The sequence below is a fragment of the Lasioglossum baleicum genome, chromosome 3 (assembly GCF_051020765.1).
Source record: "Lasioglossum baleicum chromosome 3, iyLasBale1, whole genome shotgun sequence".
NCBI lineage: Eukaryota > Metazoa > Arthropoda > Insecta > Hymenoptera > Halictidae > Lasioglossum > Lasioglossum baleicum.
The window spans coordinates 14,523,886-14,551,458 of NC_134931.1; the positions used below are offsets into that span (position 1 = coordinate 14,523,886).

General features: G+C 37.8%; 2 protein-coding genes across 9 annotated transcripts in view; both read right to left on the reverse strand.

Moving 5' to 3' along the window:
- Positions 1-27,573, reverse strand: part of LOC143207389 (uncharacterized) — a 233,409-nt gene that overhangs the window by 2,736 nt on the left and 203,100 nt on the right. The window lies entirely within an intron of this gene.
- Positions 9-23,286, reverse strand: LOC143207392 (uncharacterized). Its single transcript, XM_076420821.1, has 3 exons — positions 17,402-23,286; positions 12,754-13,495; positions 9-10,879 (listed from the first exon to the last, which is right to left on the reverse strand). The coding sequence occupies exons 1-3, from the start codon at positions 17,537-17,539 to the stop codon at positions 9,135-9,137; spliced, it is 2,625 nt and encodes an 874-aa protein (XP_076276936.1). The 5' UTR covers positions 17,540-23,286; the 3' UTR covers positions 9-9,134.

A 27,573-nucleotide genomic window follows, 5' to 3' on the forward strand; every position in this document is an offset into this window, starting at 1 on the left:
TGCGAACAAACGAACGGGTTATTCGGAGCTATATAGATCGTCACCCAGGCATTCGTTCGGAGCTGCCTATAACGGGAACCGATCGAATACAATCGTGGTGACATCGACTTCTCCCTCCGGTTTAGATTAATGGTGCCGAGCCGCGCCGTTTACGTCGCGGTTTTAGGTTCCCGCACGCCGCACGATCATAGAACGCAGAGACGCGAAAAGCAAGGCTTGATTGTTTCTCACGATTGGTGACGTTTCTCGGAACCGCGTCTTCTTCGTTCATACAGCATTTTCATGTTCTCTGCTGGTCGTATTTCGCGTGGATATTCATTTTGATCGATTCTGCATATTTCATATGTATGTTTATTTTCATTATTTATATTTTATACTCGTTTAAGGTGGAAGTATAGTCACGTGACTTTTTAGGAGGGAATTTTGCAAGGAACTAGAATCTGACATGGGTTTTTGCGGGCCTCGGCTTTTTATCCTTATACGAGCATATTTCGAGCTGCACAGAGGTTCATTTGATAGAGGAAGGTTCAGCGCTGCCCCCGCTGGGCTCCATCATATCAGTCAAAAAAGTCTATTTGTGACAGAAAAGTATATTGTTTTTCTCGTATTTTTTCTCTACTTTGTACACTCATATTATTAGATATAAACATAATCTCGTTAAATCATTTGTTGAGCGGGCTGTGTTTAACCTTCCTGTTTAGAATGAGCCCAAATCCATCTCAAAATCTGCTCAAATAAGGACAAAAAGCCAAGGCCCCGCATACCCATGTTTCGACCCAAAATCTAGTAAGGTTTTTGTCCCTATACAGTAGTATGAACAAAAGTATGAAAGATATTAAAAAAGTGTAAAACAAGAGAGAGAGGATTTCGAGGGGGAAAGAAGGGGGCAGTATCAGTTTTTTATTTGGGTGGCGTTTTCAAGGTCAATTTGTTTTCTCCAATGGAAAGTTTCCTACGAAAACTGCTGGATTTTTCCATCCTATAATAAAAATATAGGTTTCCATTTGAAAAAGCAAAGATGACCTTCAAATAACCTTGAAAACGCCACCCAAATAAAAAACTGATAGTGCGGGGGAGGGGGGGGGCTCTTAATAGTTTAACACTTGTGCATATAAATATGCACAATAACAATATGTATGATTATTTTCATTATTTATATTTTATACTCATTTAACGAATACGTCTGTTTTTATTATATTTGATGCATGCATACTAATAAGTAGACAGCGGATCTTTATGCAAAATAAAAATTTTCTACCTGAACTCGCCTAATTGATAGGAGCTAATACAACAATATTTTTAAATTTCTTCCACGATTTCACTATTTTAAATTACAGCTACCCATTTTAATAATAAAATCCGCTGTCTGCTTATTATGTACACGTATTTCTATTCAATAAATACGTTTAAAGTCATCTCTCTCAAGATATTGTCATCTCACTCCGTTTGAAAAGGAATCGGAAATTCAAGGCGAGTATGGAGCACTCATTGCGGGCTTTAAATGCGCACTGTACGAAATTAATTAAACTCTGACATCAAGTAAGACATTTTCAGTGATTAATAATCCGAGAAATAGTAATAACCTTTCCGCTTCAGGAAAGCAACCTTAAGGCAAGTTTTTCAAAGATTTATTAAAAGCAAAAGATCGAGGAGTTTTCGACTTTATAGAAGATGGAAAAAATTCTGAAATGGGAACGCTTATGCTGCTGCTTTGAAAAGTTCTGAACGTTATTAATCCGAAGGTTTCAATTTGGAACGCTCCGTGGATTGCATTCAATAGCTTGAACCTAGTTCTTTCAAACATTCGCTTGTATGATGTACAATTTTTTCCAATTTCCGTTCCATTATGAATGAAATGAGAATGTCATACAAAAATCATGACACGATATTATCTGAGAAACTAATTATCTTAACCTACGTACGTACTTACAGGTGAGAATTTGACGAAGAATCTTTCAGACAAATGTGCTTAAACTGGTAACAATTTCGTTAATTTCTGTTTTATCTTCATTTTACTGTTAGTTTGATGTTTCTCATTTTAATGTAAGCTGTTTAATCCACTGTACTAGTGGTTGAGGAGTTAAAGAAAAGTTCTCAGAAATTCATAATTTGTACAAATGTAGGCCATTTAAAAGTTGATAACGGGATAGTGAAGGAAATTATAAAGAGAAAAATATTATGAGGATTAACAGAAAAGCTCGGGCAATAAAATGCAGTGTTACGTTCTTCTAGCTTAACCCAGTTGCAGCGTAATAAAATAAACGAATCTGCTTATTGGAAAAATAATTATACAGAAAAAGAGCGAAGCTTCTACCACACAGTTTTAAGTTCATTTTTACCAGGCTTATATTAGCTTGTCGAGTTGGTGTTGTATGCGTTAAATCTTGTAATCGAATTCTAAACCACTTCCCGTTGAGCTAGAGACTTGAAACTTTAAACATAGCTCAGAACTGGGTGACAATGCAATATTGAAAAACAAATTTGGAAAAAAAACTGTGCGCCCAGGAGAAAAAAAAATTTTTATATTAACCGTCACACCTCGTCGCGCGACGCTCGGTAGTACGTCATCGCGTTCAGGGATCCCCACTCTGTGCGCCAGCGCTCCCTACTCTACTACGCGTTCCCACTCCGACTCATTCCCACTCCACTGGTCCTCTTCGCACCGAAGGAGCTCAGTGTGGTGTGGTGTTCCGTTCATTCAGTTCCATTTCGGATAATTTCGGAATCCATCAAGAGACGTCGTCTCTCGGAGTCATCCCCTCATTCTATCTCGCGTATTTCCATATCTTGCGTTTCTATATCTTACTATTTCATACCAGTATAACTATATCTTGCGTTCCATTAAAAAGTAGAAAATTAAAAAATATATGTATAAAAAAGCTTTTTAAAAACCACGCTTATATTAAAATGCACTAAAAAGGAGAAAATAATTTTTTTAGACATTGGTGACTATAAATAAAAGCGTGGAGCGTCCACGAAGATTACGTCAATATAGTTTAGCGCTCCACGCTTTTATATTTATAGTCACCAATGTCTAAGCAAATTGTTTTCTCCTTTTTAGTGCATTTTAATATAAGCGTGATTTTTAAACAGTCTTTTTATATATTTTTTTACGCCTGCTTCAATTATTATTAGTAAATGAATTCTGAAAATTGATTAACTTTCTCCGAACTTTTTTGAGGACTGACTATGGATATACATATGTATCCTACCTTTAAATAATTTGTAATAAGTTAATAATTGAAACATTCAGTTAATAATTAAGCAAACAACTATTTCGATTACTTGTAATAGCAATAATTCGCGCTCACTGACTCCGCTAATTGATGCAGCGGAAATTTATTATTACTTCGCGAAATTGTATTGATAGATTGCAGCGTTCGCCGAACTAGAGTTGTGTGTGCGACGTATGATGTAGCATGTCGCTCGGTCACCGACAAATAGAACAGAATATTATGTCTGTCGTCATAGGCCAAGCCACTGGAACACTTTCCCAGATGCTCCAATGCTAATGTATGTCACATTGCATCGTTAACTGCATCACCCTTGACACACAGATGAAATCAATTTGAATGTGTGTAAACGGAACCGTAAATTTTCAGAACATTCCTGTTTTTGAATTCCCTGAATACTACTACATAGTCCACTGTTACAAATTTTATCAATTAATTTGATTTATCTAAAGTGCAAAATTGTGATCGTCACACACGTATAATTTTGATGGATTGTAAAGTGCAAACTTATGATCGTCGCACACATGGATAATTATGACGGATTTACTACTATTAATACTATTAGTATTAAGAGGCATTTAAAAATTGGTGAATAATTTCATAAACGTGTCACGGTATAATTTCATATATAAATGAATATTCTACTGTATATTTTATTCAAAGACGGACTCGATAATTTATCGAAGCAATTTATTCCATATCATTTGGTACGATGTATCTCGGTCCGAATTATTTAAACTCGTCGATATTGTTTCTAGCCTCGAACGCATCGAAAGGTTAAAATGGTAATTTCTCGGAAAGTAACACCTGTTTGCGATGCGCACGCAATAGTTTATCGAGATTCCCGTCACGAAGCTGAATGTAACACGGTACACCAAAAACCGATCCTGTATTACAGCCGGCGGACATCTCGAAATGAACAAACATCGAAACACAGCCAAAAAGTAAGCTTTCTGTCTGTGTTTCGGTGTTTGTTAAATCGCTTTTTTTTCAAACGTAAATCATTAAACGTCGATCGATATCGGATTAATCATTGTCGTCCGCAATTCAAACAGATACCTAAATCCTTGCCGGACTGATTTATCCTCGCGCGAGATACCACGAGTGTTTCGATCCTCTCCCGTGTTCTGCACCTTTTTTTTCAATACAAAACACGTAATCTCGTTCTCGCAGCTCTTAAATAAAATAAAATAGTGAAATATGTCATGCCGAGGATTTTACGTGTTTCGACACTTTTCTATTAAAGCCTACGTTTCGCGAAACGCGCGTATAATTTCCAGAATAGATTCATTTCCACTTCTACGTAATGTATCGAGAAGAATTCGATCAGAAATTCTGTAAATCAAATACTGAAGGTAGCTTTTCGAGAAACACACATTTTCTTAAGAAAACGGGAACTGTACGATCTAAGAAAAACGAATGTCCCCTCTACCGCCGAGCAGTGTAATGCGTAAACATATAATATATTGTACACAACACGAAAAATAAAAGTAAACAAGTCGCATCAATCACAACTTTATATTCGGAATTGCACAACAATTGTAAAATTCTTCGTGAAGAAATGCAAACCGAAATATCAGGTCGCCACCACGCTTAAATGTAATTTGATACACGTTCATCTCCGGTCTTCATTAATTATGTTGCAAAATTAAATTCCGTGGTTAGTAATTCGCGGTTTACATAGTAGGATTTGCATATTACAAATATGTACCTGTAACCTGGGATTGAACGAGACGAACTGTGTACATCGCCGGGGGTGTAGGTAACTTTCAGAGCGCAGTTTATTTTACCTTTTTCCAAAAATATAGATTAATGCACCGGGATGTTGTAAAGAGGTAATCCATTTTGCACTCATTTCCTCTCCGTGATACTTCCTTCTGCTTTAAAGACTGATTATATTATTTATGAAGTTCATAGTTGCTTTGGGGTTACCTGAGAGGAAAAACTTACGGAATCTATCTTAAAAGCATTCGAACGAAGTCTGAGATGCTTTGAGGAACGTTTTAAAAAACATTTTCCTCATCATTATTAGTAACAGACGTCGTTGAAATCAATATCTGCGAAATAATGCGAAAAATGCTTGTAAGCGCGACAGACTGGATTGTTTAAAACTAGTTTAAAGCGGTTCGCATTCGTTACAATGTATATTTTATTAGCCCGAGGATCGTTCGGATTATTTACAGCGTGGAATTTTAGATCACCCATAAAATGCGGTTATGCTCGTGCGCGAGCACGTGTTACCGATTCGTTCCGCGAGAATGTTCGCAATTAGCGTCATTATGCAACCCATGATGGAAATAATTGGTTACTCGAAACATTTGCTGATGTAGTGAGAATGCAGCGACAAGTAGCTAGCGATTCTTCGTTGAAATTTTCGATAAATAAATGGCCACAAATAAGACCAATCCATTCTTCAGCATTAGAAATTGAATTGCAAACAATTATCCAGAAAGCAATCTGCTCTTGATTTGGTATGAATTTGGCATTGATTTTGGTGCCAAAATTCCGAGCCAAATTGAGGCCAAATCGAGAGCAGATCCTGCACTCGTTACAGAGGGCAGGTCGATCGTCCTAAGAACCAACCTAACCTTGATTTCAGAGTAAATATCGGGTAAAATCGTTATTGCCATTATTTTAAGGTTGGAAAATATTTAAATGATTGAAAATGCATCAAACTTAAAATTACATAATTCAGAAATTTAAATAAACTTCGATTTTCCCTCCCACAGCAAGATTTACTCCGACTTTGCTCGATATTTGCTATTAGAACAAGATTAGGTGCGCTCTTAGTGCGACCGACCTGCCCTCTATAACGAGAGCAGGGTTTGCTCTCGATTTGGCCTCCATTTGGCACCAAACTTTGTAGGCTTGTACGTCTTTAATAGGTTTTAGTCTGCAAATATTCAGAGCAAATAAGGACCATATCCTGTTCCAAACGTGTCTCGGCACCAAAATGACCGCCTTCTGCTCGCTAAATACGATTGCAAACATTTCGTCGTAATCTGCACAATCAGATTTTGCTGACTGGGTACTTGTAGTTTCCCATCAAAATTTTCGTCGACTTCAAGTGGTCCCTGAATTGATTCGAAGGCGCATCAAATATCAGTCGTACCTAAAAAATCCGCTAGCTTCTATGGGGCGACCCGTCTTTATTTCTACACGTCTCTTAAACCCACGTAGCTCCAAAAAAGCTCTGTGGTTCATATTTCATACGTATCCTATGTAAATCGCATCTGCTCAACGTCTGGGAGTGTTCGCACACAATCCGATTCACCTGGATCGCGAAATTATTCCCGTTGAGCACACCGATGAGGAAATCGATCGCCAGCGAGAACAACAATTTGTTTGGTGTAATTGATCGCCGCAACACACTTCAGCTTCGGGCAAGTTCCGGCCGCGTTGCATTCGCAGTCCGTTCGGCCCGTTACAATTTGCATACGATTAATGCAGAATTTCGGCCTGCGGAAAATGTCTAGTCGATGAAGAACGCGTTTTGGTCAGGAAGTTTTGGTCGAGTGGAAGAAAGTCTGAGAACGACAGCAAGAAATCGTGGAACGCGAATATCGCTAATGGTTCCATCGTAACTCCCATCTGAAGCGAAATTGCGTGGTGCCCCAGCCGCGCAGGAATATGAACCATCTCTTCCGCGTCTTCCGCAAATGCACGCGAATATTAATCGACACCGTTTAAATTAGCACAGCACACAGCGCACTCTTAATCGGTATGTTGTAAAAAATGGCTTGTTTCATGTCGGTACCTAATGCATCTACGTTACTTTCGAAATGTTTAGCAATGCCGAAAATGTCGATATTCATGAAATTTAATAAAAATTGTAATTAGAACAAGCATTTAAGGGAGTAGACTCCTTTCTCCAGGAGTGCAAGGGTGCGGGATTCGCGTTCTCTTTTCTCGATAATACAAGAATGGGGGTTTCCTACTGAAAACTACTGTCAACAACGCTGGATAAAAGATCGATCTAGGTCACTATCGCCCTAAAAAGTCCTACTTTTCCGTTTACGAGGTGTAATTTGCATTATTCGGAAGAATACAACTTGCGCATGTAGTAGAATAATGCAAATTGAGTCTCATTTACGTAAAAATAGGACTTTCGAGGGAGATAGCGCTTTAGATCGATCTTTTATCTAGCGTTCCTGACTACTGAAATCCCCGTGGTTGTGTTATCGAGAAATGAGAAGGTGAATCCCGCATTCGTGCAATCCTGGAAACGAGTCTACCGCCTTAAGGCTAATGGAAATATAAAAGTGGACACTGTAGAACTTCCATGTGAAATCTGCATTTTTGTGATTTGTTTGAGGTTTTTGATTTTTTACCAGCAGGATTTTCGATTTAAAAATCTGAAACCAATTGCCAAGTATGCATCAGATCAGAAAAATAAAAGTAGACGTATTTGATATTTTTAAGAATGCTATTCAATAACACCACAATTGACCCCCCACTGTAATTACGTAGGAAATAGTAGAAAATGGCCATAAAGAGTGTAGAGGAAAGGTACAAATTTAAACTTTAAAGCACAACAAATTAAAGCACAACTAATGCAAATGCAAGAAACGTCTGACAAATTGTACAAAGAACAATCTTTATATGGACTTTATATTGACACAGAAAGGCATGATTCCTTATAAAATGATTCTTTAAAAATAAAAGCCAACTCTCGTGGAAATCATTTCACAGTTTTCGATGTTCTTCAATTAGATTTTTAATTTTAAATCTGATTTAAAAAAATCCAAACACCTACTTCTTCATTTTCAGCAGGAGGGTGTCGACATTGTGGACAATCGCTTTGCCACCCTGAACAGTTTAGATCTCGTTGTCGACGTTGTTCTAGTTTCTTGCTATGCATCGTTAATTAATGACTGTATTTGCAACGCCGTGACCGTCCACGACACGGATCTTATAAATCACTAAGGAATCGCTGGACACACGATTCGCTTAACGAGACTCATCCGTCTAATTGATAAAGAGTCGAGGTTCATTGAGTATCGAGACAACAAATGAATTATTGCACAGAATTACATACCGTTCTACATTCCTGTCTTATTGAAGAGAATAATTCACCGGATCAATATAAAATATCAGTAGACGGCGGATCTTTATGCAAAATGAAGATTTTCTACCTGGATTGCAACAAACTGGATGTGAAATACAAAATTATTTTCTTTCTTAATATGTGTAATGGGTTAAAAATAATATAATAATACTTAAAAATTTTTCTAATATCTTATAAAATCTTATAAATGCATAAAATACGGTGTCTAAATGTGTTGCATGTAACAATTTTACTTATCAGAACAAATGCCAGTTTTATTAAAAAAAATATCTAGAAGACAGCAGAAGGGAAATACTCTATACGATAAAACTAAAAAAAATCAACGTAGTTCATTGAATATGAATTACCGAAAACAAGCGGTTCACTGACGACGCAATATTTTATAAAAAATTACTTCAGTTCTGTGAAGATGATACCATAAATAACGCGGTGAGTGATTCAATTAAAACAGTAACAGCTGCAGAATCTGTTAGTCTACATTTTTTTACCCTGTTTGGCATTCTGCAGCAGAAGGTTAAATATTTCAATGCTGACCGCAATGAAACGAATGATTTAATAACATGTAAGGCAACCTGCGATGCCGCTCCGAAATATTCTCTCTACGCATATAATTAGATAATAATAAAAATTGTTCTATCGAACAGCATTTTCAATCAAATAAAGAATTAACCCTCGAGTGTTACTGCTTAGAAATATATATTATCCTAACAAATACCTCAATGTTAAGCTACATCCACGGAAGTTAAACATGTATTACAAAGATTTATTGAATTTTTCGAAAATAATATGACCAAAATAATGATAACAAAATATACTACTCTAAAGGGAGATATTCATGTCGCACTGCCCATGACGACAGGTAACTCCTTCTGCATCATCTCAGACTTTTTTTCCGCCATGCTTAGCACAGTTTGCACTTGTTGGACTTCGATGGAGGACAAGGTCGCCTCAATCTCCGGCAAAATGGCGTCTGTCAGGCTCAAGGAAACCAGCTCGTCGATATCAGGGTTGTCGCGATCGGACAGGACGCGTTTCAACTTCTTAATATACTTCTTCAAGCCTACTTGCATAGCTATGCCAGCGTTAGTATCTCTGCTCGGGAGTTTCAAATTTTCATTTTGATTCTTACTCGACCGATTGCCATCGTTGTCTTCGGAGTGAACGGTTTTCAAAGCTTTCCTCTCGATCGATGGCGATTTAGTAGACCCAATTGGCATCGATCTGACGCTATCTTGCACCCGTGCACCATTCCTCGAGTCGCCATCTTGTCGCGGAGCTCTCGACTTCGTCGTTAATCTCTTGCTAACAGGTAAATGATTTCTGACAGTCGTTCCACCTAATTGTCTCGTTCCGGGGCCGACTTTCTTCCGATTGAGATCGTCCAACGGTTTCCCAGCGTTCTCATTCCTGTCGTCGTTGCGTCTAATCAGATCAAGAGTGTATCTCCCCTGGCACAAATTCGATTTCAATCGCGCGTTTGCTCTCGGTTGGTCTCCTTGAAAATTCCTGTCAGCCTCTTCGAACGTTTTTCCAGACTCGTTCGTCCACTCTTTCTTCTCTTGATCATTGCCGCTAGAGTTCACAGCCGCCGCATTCCCGTTCAATTGTTCTTTGGCGAGCAACGACACCGACGAAAGCCCTGCCTTTGGATTCGACACGGGGCCAATAGTTTTTGATCTCTGATTTTTATCGTGGCAACGTTTCACGTATTTCTGGTTCGGTCCAGGAGACGATTTCGGCCGACCCAAATTATCGGCACCGCCGTGCTCAATCCGTGCTCCATTCGGCCGGGCTGACCTAAACCTAGTTTCCGAAGGCTCCCGGACCGTATCAACAAAGAAACCAATTGACTGGGGTTTTTGAGCACTAGCCACCGATTCGGTGGGATTTTTCGCATCAATCGTCGAGGACGTCGCGTTCGTGTGCGCCTCTTCGGTTTCGCTTCGAATCGGCTCCAGCTTCCTCAGCACGTCTTTCGATTCTTTAATTGTTCCAGTTAACGAACTTTGTTTCTGAGCATTTCTGTTCGCGAGAGAGCTACTTCTAGGTTGAGTGTATCTGTTTGGCTCAGTGTGGCTGCTGGATTGATTCCTGATCAAGTGTCTCGGCTGTTTCAGGGTTGTTTTATCTTTTCTGGGTGATAGTTTATTGACGTCCCTTCTGTTGAATGGCGCACGGTGGTTACCAGTTAGCCAAGGTTGCGTTTGACGGTCCGACATAGTCCGCGTCGATGCTATCGAGGAGTCACGGGAGTGACCGGAATGGTCATCGGGATGCTTGCTGGATTCGCTGCGAACGCTCTCGGAGTCGATGGAGCTGATCGTCGTGCAGTTGATCGATTCCCTTTCGACACCATCGACCGAGGAGAAGGTGTCCTGTCTGTTGTCCTGTCTTGGCGACTCCGAAAATGTGTCCCGCTTCATGCTGATCGAGTCCGTGCTCGATGTAGCCCGCGGTAATCTCGTGACGCCTCTTCTGTCTGCGAATCGTGGATACATCGAATTCTTCGCCGACGAGGGAATTGCTGAACCGGATGGCTTCGCATTTGATGACCTCGAACCTCTTTTCGTGACGTAGTCTGACGGTACGTAGAAAATGTTGTTTTCATAGCAGATTTTGCGATTGACTTTTGTATACACATACGTGAATATTATAAATGATTAAAGATATCTCTTTTCAAACCAAAAATTATCTCGCTATTTTCTAAGACACTATATATGCATTTTATACCTTGTCTACTTCAATCAAATTGCATATTCAAATTAAGCTCAACAATCAAACTGTTAGATTTATTAATAAATTCGACGGTAACAATAATATCAAGTTTGCACGCGAACTTCAGATAATACTATCTCCAGAACATCGGCGAACGCTCGGAAGTTAAATAGAAACAATTACTAAATGTAAACAAAACTTGAATACCGAACTTGCAGTAACGAAACTTGTAATAGAATACGAAACCAGGATATGTATTTGTTTTTTCATTGAAATAATATAGTAGTGTTTATTGTACATAAGCGCTTTAGTTCCTCTCCCGAAGCTTATACTGCGACCTCGAAATGACTTGACTTCGAAAATTTTAGTTTCTGTCGATGAAATTAAAGTTTTTAAAGTCAAGGCCATTCCGAGCTCGCACTATAAGTTTCAACATTCAGTTACTCGCACTACACTTTCTACATAACTGGTTACATGGAACTTTATACACGACTCCAACAGAAATAAATTTTTATCGAATAAAATAACTACTTTAATGCAAAATAAATATTTGCTCGTGTAGTCGACGTTTATGCTTGAAACACTCAATTTAATGTTTTGTGATTGTACGCACTATATGCGAGTAATTAAAAGTTAAGAAAGGAACTGAAGTGCTCCACTTTCTACACAACTGTTTACAAGGGACTTTATATAATTCCAACATAAATAAATTTTTATCCAATAGAATAACCATCGTAATGCAAAGTAAATATTTGTTAGTGTAGTCGACATTTATGCTTGAAACACCAAACTGACTGTTTTGAAATTGTGCGCACCATATGCGTGTAATTTAAAGTTAAGGGGGTAGACTCGTTTTTCCAGGATTACAAGGGTGCGGGATGCGCATTCTCATATCTCAAAAGCGCTAGGTAAAAGATCAATCTAGGCCGCGATCGCCCTCAAGTATCCTATTTTTACTATGTAGCTTATACATATATACAATATACAATACATATACAACAGGGTATCTCAGCTGAAGGAGGTCACCTAAATATCTCCTTTATTTTTAAAGGCACAAAAAATATTTATGGCATAATTTAAAAGGTATCGAAGGAGGAACAATTTCTTTTGTCCGGTTATTTTTTCAGTTTTTTCAAGGTCATCGTTATTTTTTTATCGAGAAAACTTAGTTTTTTAATTCCATCTTATAGCGGCTGAAAAAATACATTTGAATATGCTTAAGTCATTAACAAGATGGAATAAAAAACAATATGTTTTCCTTATAAAGGATAACGATGACCTTGAAAAAAACTATGAACAAATAACCGGACAAAAAAATTGTTCTTCTAACATCATCGTTTATAAACAAACGTATTGTAGGAAACACCCTGTATACAATTATTATATAGATTATATATTATATATATAAAAACAAAAATTGTTTTGATATCGTATGAGACCCATTTTACCATTCAACTTTGTCCTCGAGACATTTAATGTATCTTTGAAAACAACAAAAATATTTGAGCTGATAACGATAGGTGACTGTATATGTATTTTCAAAAAGCTGCGACAGCTACATGCAGCCAAGTAATGCAAATTACGACTCGTAAACGTAAAAATAGGACTTTTGAGAGCGTTCGCTCTTCTTTGCACTGTCGAGAAATGATCAAGGTGCATCCCGCACCCTTGCAATCCTGGAAAAACGTAGTCTACCCCGTCAAGTAAGGAATTTAAGTGCTTATTATACATAGGTACCTAACGATCCTTCGCGTTGCCTCCTTTTCGTACCAGCAACATCGTTCGAAGCGACCTTTGACGACGTCCATTCCTGAGAAACAGGCTCGCGACTCGCGTCCACATTACCAGTTTCCGTTTCCTTCTCCGCGGTCTCTGTTTTCCTCGGTCCCTTCACCAAAAAATGATCGAGCGGATGTAGATGCCCTGCCTCCTTCTTGCTAACCCCCTTGGTAGCATCATAGTGTTCCTCAACGAAATCAAAGATACTGTGATGATACCGGTCATCCAAACGAACCGCCACAGTGGAGTCGTTATTATTCAGATGAATCGAGTTCAGCACAACGTCACCGGGTGGTTGATAATCATCGTACTGTCTCCTGAGTGCGGCTTCTATCAGCTTGTGGCGGTATACATCATAATCACAGGAAGGTATACCGAAGATAGGTAGCTGCGAGTTGGTGGCAACGAAGGAGGAAGAATTCTTGCAGAGGATGTCTTTTCCGTTCGCTTCGGATGTCGTTTTGGGTGTGTTGTCTGCTAAAGCGTTTGGAATGATAGGATTTCCGCGGTTCCTGATGTCGCCACTGGCTTGTAACAGGGGCGTCGAAATCGTCCTGCGGACCGACTCCAGATGCAGATCCGAGTTCGAGCTAGATGCAGAATCGGCGAACACTGATGCAGGGTAGTGCATCACCACCGGGTGACTCCTCACAGTTCCATGCTTCTTTCGGTGAGCTGTCAGGCACCTGGGGCTTGAATGCTGTTACAGTAGCGCACATTTATACATAAGTGGAGGGATCACTTTAACAGGAGGAAGGAGAGAGGATCAGTGTGAGTGAGATATCGATACCGAGCACGTATCGAGTCTCAATCGGCCTGCAACAAGCTTAGTCTGTAGTCGTATTCCCAGGAATTGGGAATGTGCCGGTGTATCGGTTAATTTTGCATCGGTTTAGGTCAGTGGTCGGCAATGGCAGTGTCTTTTCAGCCCGATCCCGGCTCGCTACGCTTCCTTTTGTGTCGTTCCCCATGGCGGCCTTAGTCCATGAGGCAGCTCAGACGCGTACCTATCACAGACCGTATGAACTGTGCGTCGCGCATTAGGGCGACACACGTATTAATAGGTTCCCAGTTAGGTACGCGCCTGAGCTGTCTCGATGACTAGGACCGTCATCGGGAGCGAGACAAAAGGAAGCGTAGCGAGCCGAGATCGGGCTGAAAAGACACTGCCGTTGCCGACCACTGGTTTAGGTACAGGCATGCACAACTCGTAGCTCCGAGGCAGTCTCCCCACCCTACGTGTGCCAGTCAGCGACCGGCTCACGAGCCGAGTCGAGAGCTCGCGCTCCCAAATCATCCAGTTGCGCATGCCTGGTTTACGAGAAGCGAGATAGACGTAGAACAGGGATGGGCATTTTTGTCTTAATTGAGACAAGATCGTTCCCACCATAGCGTCCACTGTCCCCCACCAGCATCCGCCGTTACCATGGAGGAAGGACGCGTTTCTTCGTGGTGGGGGAAGCAAGAGGAACCCCTAACAGAACTTTGGAAATTTTCCATTCGACTACTTTTCATGTACTGTCCAGAGCACGAGAGAATACTAGCGGGACGGGAACGGTGCAAGACGAACGCAAAGGCAATCTGAATGGTCGGACTTCTTTGCCCGTTCCCTTCCCGCTAGTTTTCTCTCGTGCTCCGTACAGTACATACATACGTTTTTATTAGTCTGGGGTGCATTTGCACCCCTATACGAGGAGTGAAATTTGTATGAGGCATTATATCAATTTCATATTCATAAAATAAAAAAAAAGGATAAACTTTTCGTGGCGTAACCAGAATTTTTGCCTCTTTTTAATTAAGAGGTAAGCCACTAAACACAACATGGCGGCGCTAACCTGTCGAAGAACACTGGACGTCGCTCAACTTTAAACATTTATAACTTTCAAACCATTGATCCTCCAAATTTGGATCTCTCACATCTTCTCGTCCGAATCTACTGGATTACATAGGAAGGCAAAAATTTCTGGTTACGCAAGGAAAAGAGCAGCCGGAAAAAATCGTATACAATAGAATTATTTCAAGTCGGAAGAAATTTTCGAGTGAAAATAGCTCCGACTGCAAAAGGTCAAAAGAGTTTAACACTAAACCTACCGCCACCGGTCAGAATGACCGATTCCAGATCTTTTATTTTGCAATTATTGATATGGTAAAGATGGTTTCAAGAGAAACGATGGTGTAGATATCTTTAGTGGAACATGTATTACAACAGGAGCTGCACAAAGTCTGGATGAAATCCAATCTTGTCATTTTTATGAGGGAAAGGGTAGATTTAGTGTTAAGAATATCAATGTATGATTTTCAGTTTATCGAAGCTCTTAAAAAATAAACGAATTATTTCTACGTTGTTCCTGTTATTTACAATTCATATAAAACATGTTTATTCGTAACTGTTCCAATCGGAACCTCTTTCTGTATAATGAATTTGTACAGTTATTTTCGGAACCGTTTCAAGCCTCGCAGGCTCCTCGACCCGAAGTGGAACGAGTCCTCCAGCCGCGATAACATTCGGTATTCCAACAGTGTGTACAAATAGCGTTACTCGACGACGCGACGGTGCCGCGAGCGAGCAGACAACGACACCAGAATTTTTTATTTAGCAATGTTGCACCCCTCTTGTATACCGGATACAGCTATGATATTTTATTCGACGGACGACGAGACGAGACGCGACGCGACAGTTGATTGGACGAAATCGTCCGTCGACCGGTCGACGGGATGTTTGTACAGCGGGACACTCGCGAACTGACTTCATTTCTAAATTGAATTCCCTGGCATGTTCGAGACTTGACGGCGCGGAATTGAAACGCACTCCCTCTTTTGAGGGCTTCACCCCCTTATGAGGTCGATAAAGCCGAGAACAGCGAACCTTCTGGGATGATAGACTCGACGAAGACTCGCTCCGCAGTTTTTGGCGTTGCTGATTGCACTGAAGGACTATTGTGTTTTATTTAAATATAGGGCTAGAAATAAACAGCTGTCTATCATTTTTACAAAAACTCCCATTGTATTTTCTCATAAAAAGTCTAAATTAAAAGAATCGAAAGAAATAACTTGACCGAACTTGAACTGATTCCACGGAGACTCGCTCTGCAGTTTTTGGCTTTGCTGATTGCACTGAGGGACTATTGTGTTTTACTTAAAAACAGGGCCTGAAATAAACAGCTGTCTTTTGGTTTGACAAATTAATCTAACTTAAAAGAATAGAAAGAAATAACTTAAGCTCAACGACTTCAAACATTTAATTCAACCAATTATAAGTATTCTAGTAAAATAGAACGATTGAAAAGAAATCTACCTGGTATTGAGATTGCACTGACGGACTATTGTGTTTTACTTAAAAACAGGATCAGAAATAAACAGGTCTTTCGTTTTTACAAAAATCCCCCTCGTATTTGTTTATAAAATTTAATCTAAATGAAAAGAATAGAAATAAATAACTTCAAGCCAACAATTTTAAAAAGTCGATTAAATAAGTCTCCTAGTAAAATAGAGTGATTAAAAACAAGTCTACCTGATATTGAGATTACACTGATGGACTATTGTGTTTTACTTAAAAACAGGGCCTGAAATAAACAGCTGTCTTTTGGTTTTACAAATTAATCTAACTTAAAAGAATAGAAAGAACTAACTTAAGCTCAACGACTTCAAACATTTAATTCAACCAATTATAAGTATTCTAGTAAAATAGAACGATTGAGAGAAAAGAAATCTACCTGGTATTGAGATTGCACTGACGGACTATTGTGTTTTACTTAAAAACAGGATCAGAAATAAACAGGTCTTTCGTTTTTACAAAAATCCCCCTCGTATTTGTTTATAAAATTTAATCTAAATGAAAAGAATAGAAATAAATAACTTCAAGCCAACAATTTTAAAAAGTCGATTAAATAAGTCTCCTAGTAAAATAGAGTGATTAAAAACAAGTCTACCTGATATTGAGATTACACTGATGGACTATTGTGTTTTACTTAAAAACTGGACCAGAAATAAACGGGTCTTTCGTTTTTACAAAAATCTCCCTTGTATTTGTTTATAAAAATCTAAATGAAAAGAATAGAAAGAAATAACTTCAAGCCAACAATTTTAAAAATTCGATTAAATAAGTCTCCTAGTAAAATAGAGTGATTAAAAACAAATGTATCTGATATTGAGATTGCACTGATGGACTATTGTGTTTTACTTAAGAACTGGACCAGAAATAAACATTCTTTCGTTTCTACAAAAATCCCCCTTGTATTTTTTTATAAAAATGAATCTAAATCAAAAGGATAGAAAGAAATAAGTTGAGCTCAACAATTTTAAAAATTCGATTGAACCAATTAGAAGTCTCCTAGTAAAATAGAGCGATTGAAAAGAAATCTACTTGTGTTATTGACACAGAATTGGAAAGGTTAGAAACTGTAAAAGTAAATTTCTCGAAAATTCTGAAACTTTGTACAGCTCGAAAATAAATTTGCAAAATAAACAAATGAATTTATTTGTCCAAGAACAACAGGCAGCCTCAATTTTCTTAAGTAATGTGCGATTTACGGTGGGGCTCGCTCGGTTTCCGGGGAATTCAACGTTCGAGACTCTGTCGAGTATTAACGTGTGGGGAAAGACCTACTAAAAAGTGTTGAACTTGAAGGATTAAAGGCGCAGCCAGCAGCACGGCCAGAGTCAACGCGAAAATGCTTTCGACGACGAATGGCGGGATCGATTGAAAGGTTAGAACAAGCTTTCCGGATTCCACGACGCTCAACATGACGTTGACTTTCTCTCGAATCTGCTCTTATTCCGGGAAAGGACGACTTCCTTGAACCTTCCCGCGCGCTTCATGTTCGAACCCCGGTTACTGGAGAAAAAGTCGCGGCGCCGATCGATGTCATTGCAACTTGCACACTTTTCACAGAAACGTCCTCCATCATTGAAAGTTCAACGATGACCCGGATTCCGCTCCTTTCATTCGCACACGCTTCCGACCGGAAATCAACAAAGGCGTTCGTGCGAGTTTTCATCGAAACAGAATTCGTCGAATGTCAGTCGATTAACGGACAACCGTGGTTACTACGTTATTGTGATTAACGGAATGCGTGAAATCTGTTCAGTATTTAACTGCACTGAATTTTTAATAATCAGATTTCCCACAGCCGCGCCAATGCGGTTCTTGAATAATTAACTTGCTTGAATAAGTGAAAAGTAGACACTCTTGACGATTTCATGAAAGCCATCACTAAATCCATTCGTACAGTTTTTGAACCCAATTTTTTGAGATCAGCATAGGTCTATAATTATATAATATATGATATGACACTTTTAGTACAAATAGCAAATGATTTGAAAATGAATAAGTGAAATAGAAGAATTATGGACACATTTGTTCTTGAAATCATTTTTGATTGGTTAACCTTTCGTCAACATTTACCGACAATTTTTATTTTGCCTAAAAATCTAGTCTAATTATGATTAGAACAAGAAATGGCTATTTAATGAAAATGAAAGGCTCGGAGAAATTTAATAATATACAATATAGAATCTAACAATATTAATACTATTAATTGTACGAACGAACATTAACTTTGTGCAGCTTTAAATATTTCCTTGAATTGTTTTTGATATGTCCACTATCTTAATCCGGTTCATTTGGATCTGTATATTAAGTTCTGTGCTATACAACAATTTCGTAAAATTTGAATTCGTACGATTCAATTTATTTACAGTCGAAATGTCGCGTCGACATTTTCCTAAACCAGGAAACTAACAGGTTTTCGGATGAATATTATTATAGTGGGACAGTGAATATTTCTAGTTAGTAAATGTTAGACGCATTTGCAGAACGTTTGGTGCATGTACTTTGTGTGTCGAGTTGAATGTAGTCATTACGTCTTTTCCAATAAATTAATGATACTGCACGATAATAACCGCCGCGTCTGCTCCTGTAATGGTATTCGCGAGTAAATAGCGGAAGTAAATGCGCTTGCAGAAATTACTTTGAATCGGCTGCAATTCAAATATCCATTTTATAAATGGAAATGTAGTTCTGACAATGCGCACGTTGATTGATTTCTATAAAATTCAGATATTTTTGACTCCTTAACATACAAGTTAAATGAAATTCGATGCTTCTTTAGAAAAACATACCGTTCATTATTCAATTCATCATTCGTATATGTTTCATAATGAATGTTCGTATAAATTCAGAACAAATATTCTTGGTAATATTTACTGTTAATGTTACGTGCATCAACAGTGTAAATTTATTTTTTTTTGGAGATGTAACCAGTTCATTCTTAAACCATAATGAGGAAATTTTTAATCCCCTTTTTTCATTTTTCATTTCAATCATTACGTTTTCAATTAAAGCACAATGAGATACCACCGTTTTCGAGGTTATGTACATTTAATTTTCAATCGATTACTTCATGATAGCATAATAAAATTAATTATCGCAACTGGTTTCGTAATTACAATAACATATTATTATAAAATAGTACCGAAACGCACGATGTAAATGCTCCATTTTGCAAATAGTATAGTAAATAATTAAATTAACAAGATAAAAATATTATTCTCGAAGAGATTAAATTATCTCTCTTTATTTCTAATTTCATAAATAGAAAGCTCTTATTCGTAAGGAGTTTATTCGCATCTAATCAAATAATTCGGTTTGTAATATTGAGTTACCGCATCGGTTGGATTTATTGATATGATATTTCCATTTAACAACGTATGGATAATAGCTCGGCTTTACAATATTTAAATTTGATTCTGTTATTTCAATCTTCGATTCATTCGATCGGAAATTATTTTGCAATATCTGCACGAGTTTCATCATTATCATTCTTTCGTATTTACATTCGCTTTTTATATGTTCCATCACACCTTTAAAAAGTATGACGTATTTATTATTGCAGATATACATTTCACTATTCTTCATGATTTTTTATGTTCACGCCGAATCAAAATTCTTTTACCTCCATTTTCTACCACTTTCATTTTATGCGAACTTCGTTTTTAACTTTTCTCAGTAAAACAAGTTTATATATTGCTGTCTATATTCTTATTCAGAATGTTTGATACAAAATAAAATTGATGATAACATTATTGTTGAATAAATTATTTCTAACTAGTTTATCAATTTTTGTCGATAACGGGACAACTTTCATTTTCTTAACATATTCATTAACATACACAGTGAATGTAAAAAGTATTCGCACGCCCTTTAAAATAGAATAACTTTCTCATAATTGTACCAAACGCGACCTGATTTTTTATAATCAATTAGAAGATCAAAAAAGATGTTGCAAATAATTATAGTTTACAAGGTTACAGGCAAGAATAAAAAAGGCATTTTTTAAAACTATTTTATTGGGGCCCTTACTGAAAATTTAAAATATATGTTTTGTAGATCTATCCTAGTTACCTAGTTAAAATTTCATCGAAATCGATTAACATACAGACGAGCTACAGGCGGTTAAAAATGGTGAAAATCGTAGTTTTACAGGACTTTTGATCAGTTTCTGCTTAAAATTCATAGATTCTTAGATCTTTCGATGCGTGCCGTCTTCTTCTGCGTGAACCGATTTCGATGAAATTTTCAGCATGTGTATAATTAATATACATCTACAAAACGTATATTTTAAATATTCATTAAGGGCCCAAATGAAAAAGTTTTAAAAAATGCCTTTTTTATACTTACATGTAACCTTGTATATTATAATTATTTGAAAAATTTTTCTTGCATATCATTTCGTAAATCAATGCATCTAATTGATTATAAAAAATCAGGTTGTTTGGTACGTTTATAAAAAAGTTATTGTATTTTAAAGGGCGTACGAATACTTTTAGACTCACTGTACATAAAATTTGTATACAAAGTCTTTTATATTCAAAAGAAACTAGAAAAGAAGATTCCGTAGTTTTCCGTTATACACAGATGGTAGCTCGCACGACTGTTAGGGCTGTCGAAAAGTGAGAAGGACCGACATATTGCATTCTAGTGTGCTGCAGCTGCTCTGAAGGCGGCATGCATCGACGTTAATCTCACAATTTCATTAAAAGACGTCCGTATGAACGAACGAGACCGTCAACGTTGCGTAAACTGCAACGAAATAGTCCCGTAACGAGGTTAAGGATTATCCAGCCGGTGTCGCCTGTTTCGGGTTTACTCCCCCTTCGTTTCGCATACGAGAATTTTCGTTACTTACCGACAGGCGCGACGACATTCCACCTTCCCTACAAAGAAAATGAAATTTTGCCCACTTTGACTACCTCCTACAAGCAACAAGCCACCGTGTATCAGACACAATTTTCCATTTTTTAATCACATTTCTACTTACTTATTACTAGACTGCGGATCTTTATGCAAAATAAAAATTTTCTTCGTCACTTACAAGATGCTGGAACCATAATAAAATTCCTCATAAATTTAGAAATTGTATAATAAATTGAAAATAACATATGGGTGTCCTTAAATCGTCTTAATGTTTTTACTATTTTTTTAGTTACATCCACCCATTTTTGTCATAAATGCATAAAATCCGCAGTATACTTATTACTAGCCCGCGAATTGTCATTTTACCCGATGTTTTAGACGGTGAGAATTGCACATAAATTCATTTCAATTGCATGGAGACGACAGTAACACTTCGAGATTATTTATTTCGCAATTATTGGAATTGTAAAGATGCTTCTTTATGAGAAATAATACAATAGAATATTTTCATGTAAGTATACATACAAAGTCTAAAGAAATTAAATCTTTTTAGTCGTAACTTCACCAGAGGAAAACAGACATTTTTACATGATTAAATGTGATCCTTTAGATTTTGACGAGAAAATGCCGAAAATCCAAGTTTTAATGTTAGGAATTCATTAGTTCAAAAGTTATGGGTGTTTGTAGTTCCGAGATTTTCACCAATTCCGGCAGGAAAGGGCGCCGCCATGTTACATGGCTGCACAGAAAGTCTATCTTTGAGATGTACATACATACCTACACTTTGTTTTGATATGTTTGATACACTTATATGCAAGTCTTAAAATGAATAATCTCTTAACCCTTTGTTGCCTTTATTATATTCGTTCGTGGGTAGTTTAAGCAATTTAAACATTTCAAGTTGCCGATGTCATTCAAATAACGGAAATTAAATAATGGATGAAATTAAGTTTTACTGCCGCGTACCGCTAGGGAAATTTCCATCTCTGGGCGAGCGACCTGATTTCTCAAATCTTCCATCAGATCACCATTCACCAAGTTCTCCATCATTTCCAGATTGTGGTAACACATAAACTTATCGCCTATTTCTCAAAGAACTCTATAAATATAAGTCCGAAAATATTCAACCAAAATTGTGAACCTGATTGTTGAACGAATAATATATATGAATAACTATACCATTGTGTAGAATAGAGCGAATTGATTTGTTGTAAAAACAGTGGCGTAACAATTTTGTTGGATTCTCGTATGTTAGCTTTTAGTGGCGCCTCGGAGGTAAAAACATGAAAAGATCAATAGCTACGTTAAAACAACCACGTTTAGTACGTTTATTTTTTCAGTTCAATGGAAGGCTGCTGATTTTGTGCGTACATATACTACCATTGCGCTCAATTGACTGTTACATGGTCGGAGGCCACTTTGCCTCGAAATTGAACGTGAACGTGGCGCGTCATTCGTGTCAAAATCATCATCCGTGAAACGAGAAAAGTACCCGCGAATCAGTCTTACACTAATAACCTTTTATTTCCGTATATATAAATAATTTATTCCGTATATATATAGTATAATAATACAATAATATAAATAATATATGTAGCGAGACGTTTTCGGTAGTCTCTGTTGCTTTAACTTTTTAACCGACTTCGAAAAGGAGTAGGTTACTCAATTCGATCTGTATGTGCCTTTTTTCGCTTTTTTTCTATCTATGTTCACCGATTACGCCGAGATAGATGGATCAATCGGAACGAAACCTTTTGCATCTTGTAGAGCATGTCCACGAGGTGGTCCCAAGAAAAAAATTTTGCATTTTTTTATTTCTTAAGATTTTATTTGCGAAAGTGTAGGATGGTGATGCCGACGCGACGTCGTTACCGTTATTGATTGAGGCTTTCAGATATTTATAAATTACGATTTGGAATGTGACGGCTGACAGAAAAATACGTTTTTGCAAATCTCAGACGGAGATTTGTGAATATTCAGACGAAAGATATATTTGATCCTACATTTCATGCATGTTCACCGATTACTCCGAGATGGATGGACCAATCAGTGTAGGTGATTGATCTCTTGATAAAAAGTGTGAAATAAAAAAAATTTTATAAAAAAAAATTAAACCCACTTCGAAAAACGCACTAAAAAGTATAAAATAATTTCCATTCAATTTATGTGAATACACACACGGACTTAAATACAATACAATCTTTCCGGAGGCGGCGCAAAATTGAAAATTCTCGACACTGGAAATTACGAAAATCCTTAAATTCTTCTACATGCTTTCACATATTTCTCATTAGAAACATCTGTCATTTGGAAAATTTTCAATTTTGCACCGCCTCCGAAAAGATTGTATTGTATTTAAGTTCGTGTGTATTCACATAAATTCAATGGAAATTATTTCATACTGTTTCGTGCGTTTCGAAGTCGATTTAATTTTTTTTTTATAAAATTTTTTTATTTCACACTTTTTAGTGGTATAAGCAGAATTTGTAGAACACCGTAGGATGGTTTTTCGGTCTTATTAGTTATTTGCAATAAAAACCGCAAAGAATGAAAAAAATGCAAAATTTGTTTTTACGGGACCACCCTGGGGACATACTCTACAAGATGCAAAAGGTTTCGTTCCAATTGGTCCATCCATCTCGGCGTAATCGGTGAACATACATAGAAAAAAAAGCGAAAAAGATCGATTTGAGTAACCTCCTCCATTTTCGAAGTCGATTAAAAACGCGATGTAACTCGCAGTTTCGTTTTGATGTTGTTAATATAAAACATACACTTTTTTTATATTTTGTGACTTGCGCGAAGACTCGCGATCACGAAAATCACGAATCACTGTGAAAAATCACCGTGCTTGGGAACGAACGTGGTCGAATCACGAGTGATTCGAAAGTAGTAGTTCACGCCATCCCTGATTACAGTAAATATGAAAAATAATAATAACACTCCGTAATTGTTCGCGGACGGCGTAATTATTCGCGAATGGATAAAAAGCTGGGGGTTTCGTATCGATATCCGTTGTAACGAAGGAATCGGGAAATCCGATTTGCTGCGGTTTCGGCGGGCCGCAGGCTACTTGCGAAATTGTTGATCGAGTAACGTGCTCTCAGGCCACCGGCAATTTCAGCAAAACCTCCGCGAGTTAATTGAACGATGCGACGCGCGTTAATTCGTAATTACACACAGTTCAAATTACAGGGTGGGGACAGCCGCGCGGGACATCGCCGTGTCGCATCGTATCGGCGAAACACCGTCACCGCACCGGGAGAACGATGGATCCTGGAAACGGATAAGATCCCTCCGTTTTCACGGTGAACGTCGATTTGCATACCTCTCGTTTTTACGGAATTTAATTTATTATTCAATCCGCCTGGGCTGCACTTGATCGTCTGATTGTATATTCATACGTCGCTACCTGAATCATGCCTTAGGCGTCGCGGCATGAGCCGCGGTGTCGCGTCGGCAACGAGAAACGAGATGTTGCCTGTCGCTCCGAGGTAAATCCGACGCGACACCGCTCTGAAAAGTTATAGGCCCGAGGAGATTTTGTTTACAGGCTGCACGGTGTAATAAATAAAATCCTTTTGATGGGAAACCGATAACCTAATCGATGCGCCATTAGTCGCGGATCATGTCAGAACTAAACCTCACGTAGCGCTGAAGCATTTCACGTTGGTTGTGAAATTAATTTGTATGCTTGTCGCTGCTACTGTTAATTGATGACAACCTTTCACTATAAACTATAAATAGACAGACGCCTTATAACTCAATCATCGTCGAATTATCTTTTCTATACTGCTCATGGATTGAAAACAGTTACGAAGAAACAGTGTTGTAATCGTTACAAGTTACGAGGATATTTTAGATTTTCCGATGAAAATCACGGATTTTTCTGCGAATGGCTGAAATCTCTTGAAAAAGTGGAATTTTGTGACCAAAGCGTAGCGGTGCTACATAGTGCGATTTTTTCATTGAAAGGAAATATTGCGTATTTCTGATCGAGATAAAAATTGGCAGATATCCCAGGTGCAGCTTTCGAAAACCAGTTTCGCACGAAACGGTTGTATATTCGTCGTTTCTCGAGATTTAACAAAATTTTTAGTTATACATATGGTGTCTAAACCGTACACTTTTGAACGATAACAACTTACCACTTGATAATATATTATTTTACCCACACTCAAACACATAAATGTAAATTATAATTTGTCATAAACTGCTGATGCTCTAATTTTCTCTTTGATCACAAACGTAGAGCTTTCTTTGAATAGTTACACGATACTAATCGCGATTACTCCTACACCAAAAACAAATTCGGAATGATTGTGACACGTTTTTAATTAACTTCCCTTTTCGAATTTTTGAAACAAGCTTATATTTAGTTTAATAGGGCCGGACCAAGTACATAAAACAATTTTACCGTTAAGGCGGTAGTACACCCTCGGATTGTAACTAGAAAGGAACTAGAATCTTACTAGAAAAATGGGTCGAAACATGGGTTTGCGCGATTTCGCTTAATGTCCTTATAGGAGCAAATTTTGGGCTGATTGAGGACTCATTCGAAAGAGGAAGGTTCACCGCGTGGTGCTCTGCTCATGAGGTTAACGAGATTATGTTTATATGTAATAATATGAGTGTCCAAAGTAGGGAAAAAATCGAGAAAAAATCCCGCAGATTTCAATGCATTTTTCTGTCTCTAAAAGCCTTTTTTGACTGATGGGATGACCAGAGCACCATGCGGTGAACCTTCCTCTTTCGAATGAGCCTCCACCCAGCCCAAAATCTGCTCGTATAAGGACATTAAACGGATCCGCGCAAACCCATGTTTCGACCCATTTTTCTAGTAAGATTCTAGTTATTTTCTAGTTACAATCCGAGGGTATACTAGCCCCTTAAACTAGCTGCACGTTCAGGAAAATCAACAGCGTATCGAATAATCGCAGTGCGACGTATGTTATTGAAAACAAAATAATGTCGACCGGCGTTGAGCTTTTGAACAAAACAGCTTGCAGCACTTTATTTCACGTGGCCCCGCGCGTTCTACATATTTAGCAGCCGACGTGAAGTGTTTTTCGGAAACCGTTCGCTGCCGTTTCAATCACGCCTAGTATTTCACCGTGGGAAACCGATGAAAATCGGATAACAACGGACAACACGCGGGCAAGTGGCTGCGAAATGAAAGAGAACAAACCAGCCATTGTGCACCGAATGTTTCGCCGATTGCACCCCTTTATATAACGCGCGACACGTGAAAACCACTGCCTCGGTTCTAACGCCCCTACTGCTACTTTCAAATTCTCATTTTTGTTTCGGTGTTTCGTTTAACCCGTTGCATTGCAATCTTGCACTTGCATTTACTCATATTTATTTAACAGTTCATTTTAGAGGGTTTTTTTTTTAAACAGAGTTCGCCTTATAACACTTTTACCCCTGGTAAAGTCGAACAAAAAAAGTTTGTAGACTTTTAATACACAAAATATATGCAACTTTCTGCAAAGTTATATGCAATTGCACTGGTGGACAAAATGATAAGGCACTGTTGTACACACACAAAACGAATTTTGGATGAAATGAAAATTTGGATGGTCCAGATGGATACAAGTACTATTTCCATGAAATAAGTAAGGAACAAAGGGTTTTGAGTCGTCGACGATGTGGTGGCGGTACATTAATGATATGGGGAGGAATTGGCTATAGAGGAAAAATGGAAACAAAATTTATTCAAGGCCATATGAATAGTGCTGGCTACTAAAATTTAATTAAAGAGCAAATCGGAACATATGCTCGCAGAATTGCTGGCAGAAAATATATATTTCAGCAAGATTATGCCAGCTGTGCATACTGCTTTTGAATTGGCAAGTTTTGGATTGGCCTGCGAGGTCTCCTGACCTAAACATTATCGAGAACGTTTGTGGAAGACTGTCAAGAAGATTATTATACAGTATCCGAATTGAAATCAGCAATTCTAGAAGCTTACTAATATAGAAGTTTACCAAGATGAATGATTGGAGTGGTACAACGTAAAGGACAGTCCGCGCATTACTAAAACTGCCAAAAATTGTGTAATTTTGTTGAACTCTAATACTTTTCTTATTTTATATTCAAAGTGCCTTATCATTTTGCCCACAGTAGAAGTAAATTTTTGTAGCAATAATAAATGGCTTGAACGAGTTACTTAATTTTTAGTATATTATTGGGTTGGCAACTAAGTTCGTTCGGTTTTTGTGATTTATTCCAATGTAAAAAACCGAACGAACTTATTTGCCAATCCAATATATAAAAATTAGTACCTTATTTTGTTGTACAATATATCCACTTTCTACGTGTATACATATATGTACAAATGAATGTTCATTGCTAAAAACCTTAAGGTGCCTTATCATTTTGACCACCAGTGTAAATGAAAGTAAGTTCCGCAAGTTAAAAAAAAAAGATACATATTTTTCTCAAATTTTTGGAAAAGCGATTGTTTCACGAAAAAAGTAATACGACATGAAAGACGCAGCCTGTTCAGATCTACAGATTTTGTGTAACATATTTTCCGATGCGGTAAATAATTTAGAAGATATTCGAGGAAAACGGTTTTA

Bases quoted from the DNA above. Each gene is read 5' to 3' on its own strand.
- LOC143207392 (XM_076420821.1), bottom strand. From the start codon at position 17,539: ATGTTGAGCGTCGTGGAATCCGGAAAGCTTGTTCTAACCTTTCAATCG. The intron at 13,496-17,401 runs GTAGGTCTTTCC...CTACTGTAACAG, and splicing joins TTCAAGTTCAACACTTTTTA to CATTCAAGCCCCAGGTGCCT. The intron at 10,880-12,753 runs GTACCTATGTAT...ACGTACCGTCAG, and splicing joins GCAACGCGAAGGATCGTTAG to ACTACGTCACGAAAAGAGGT.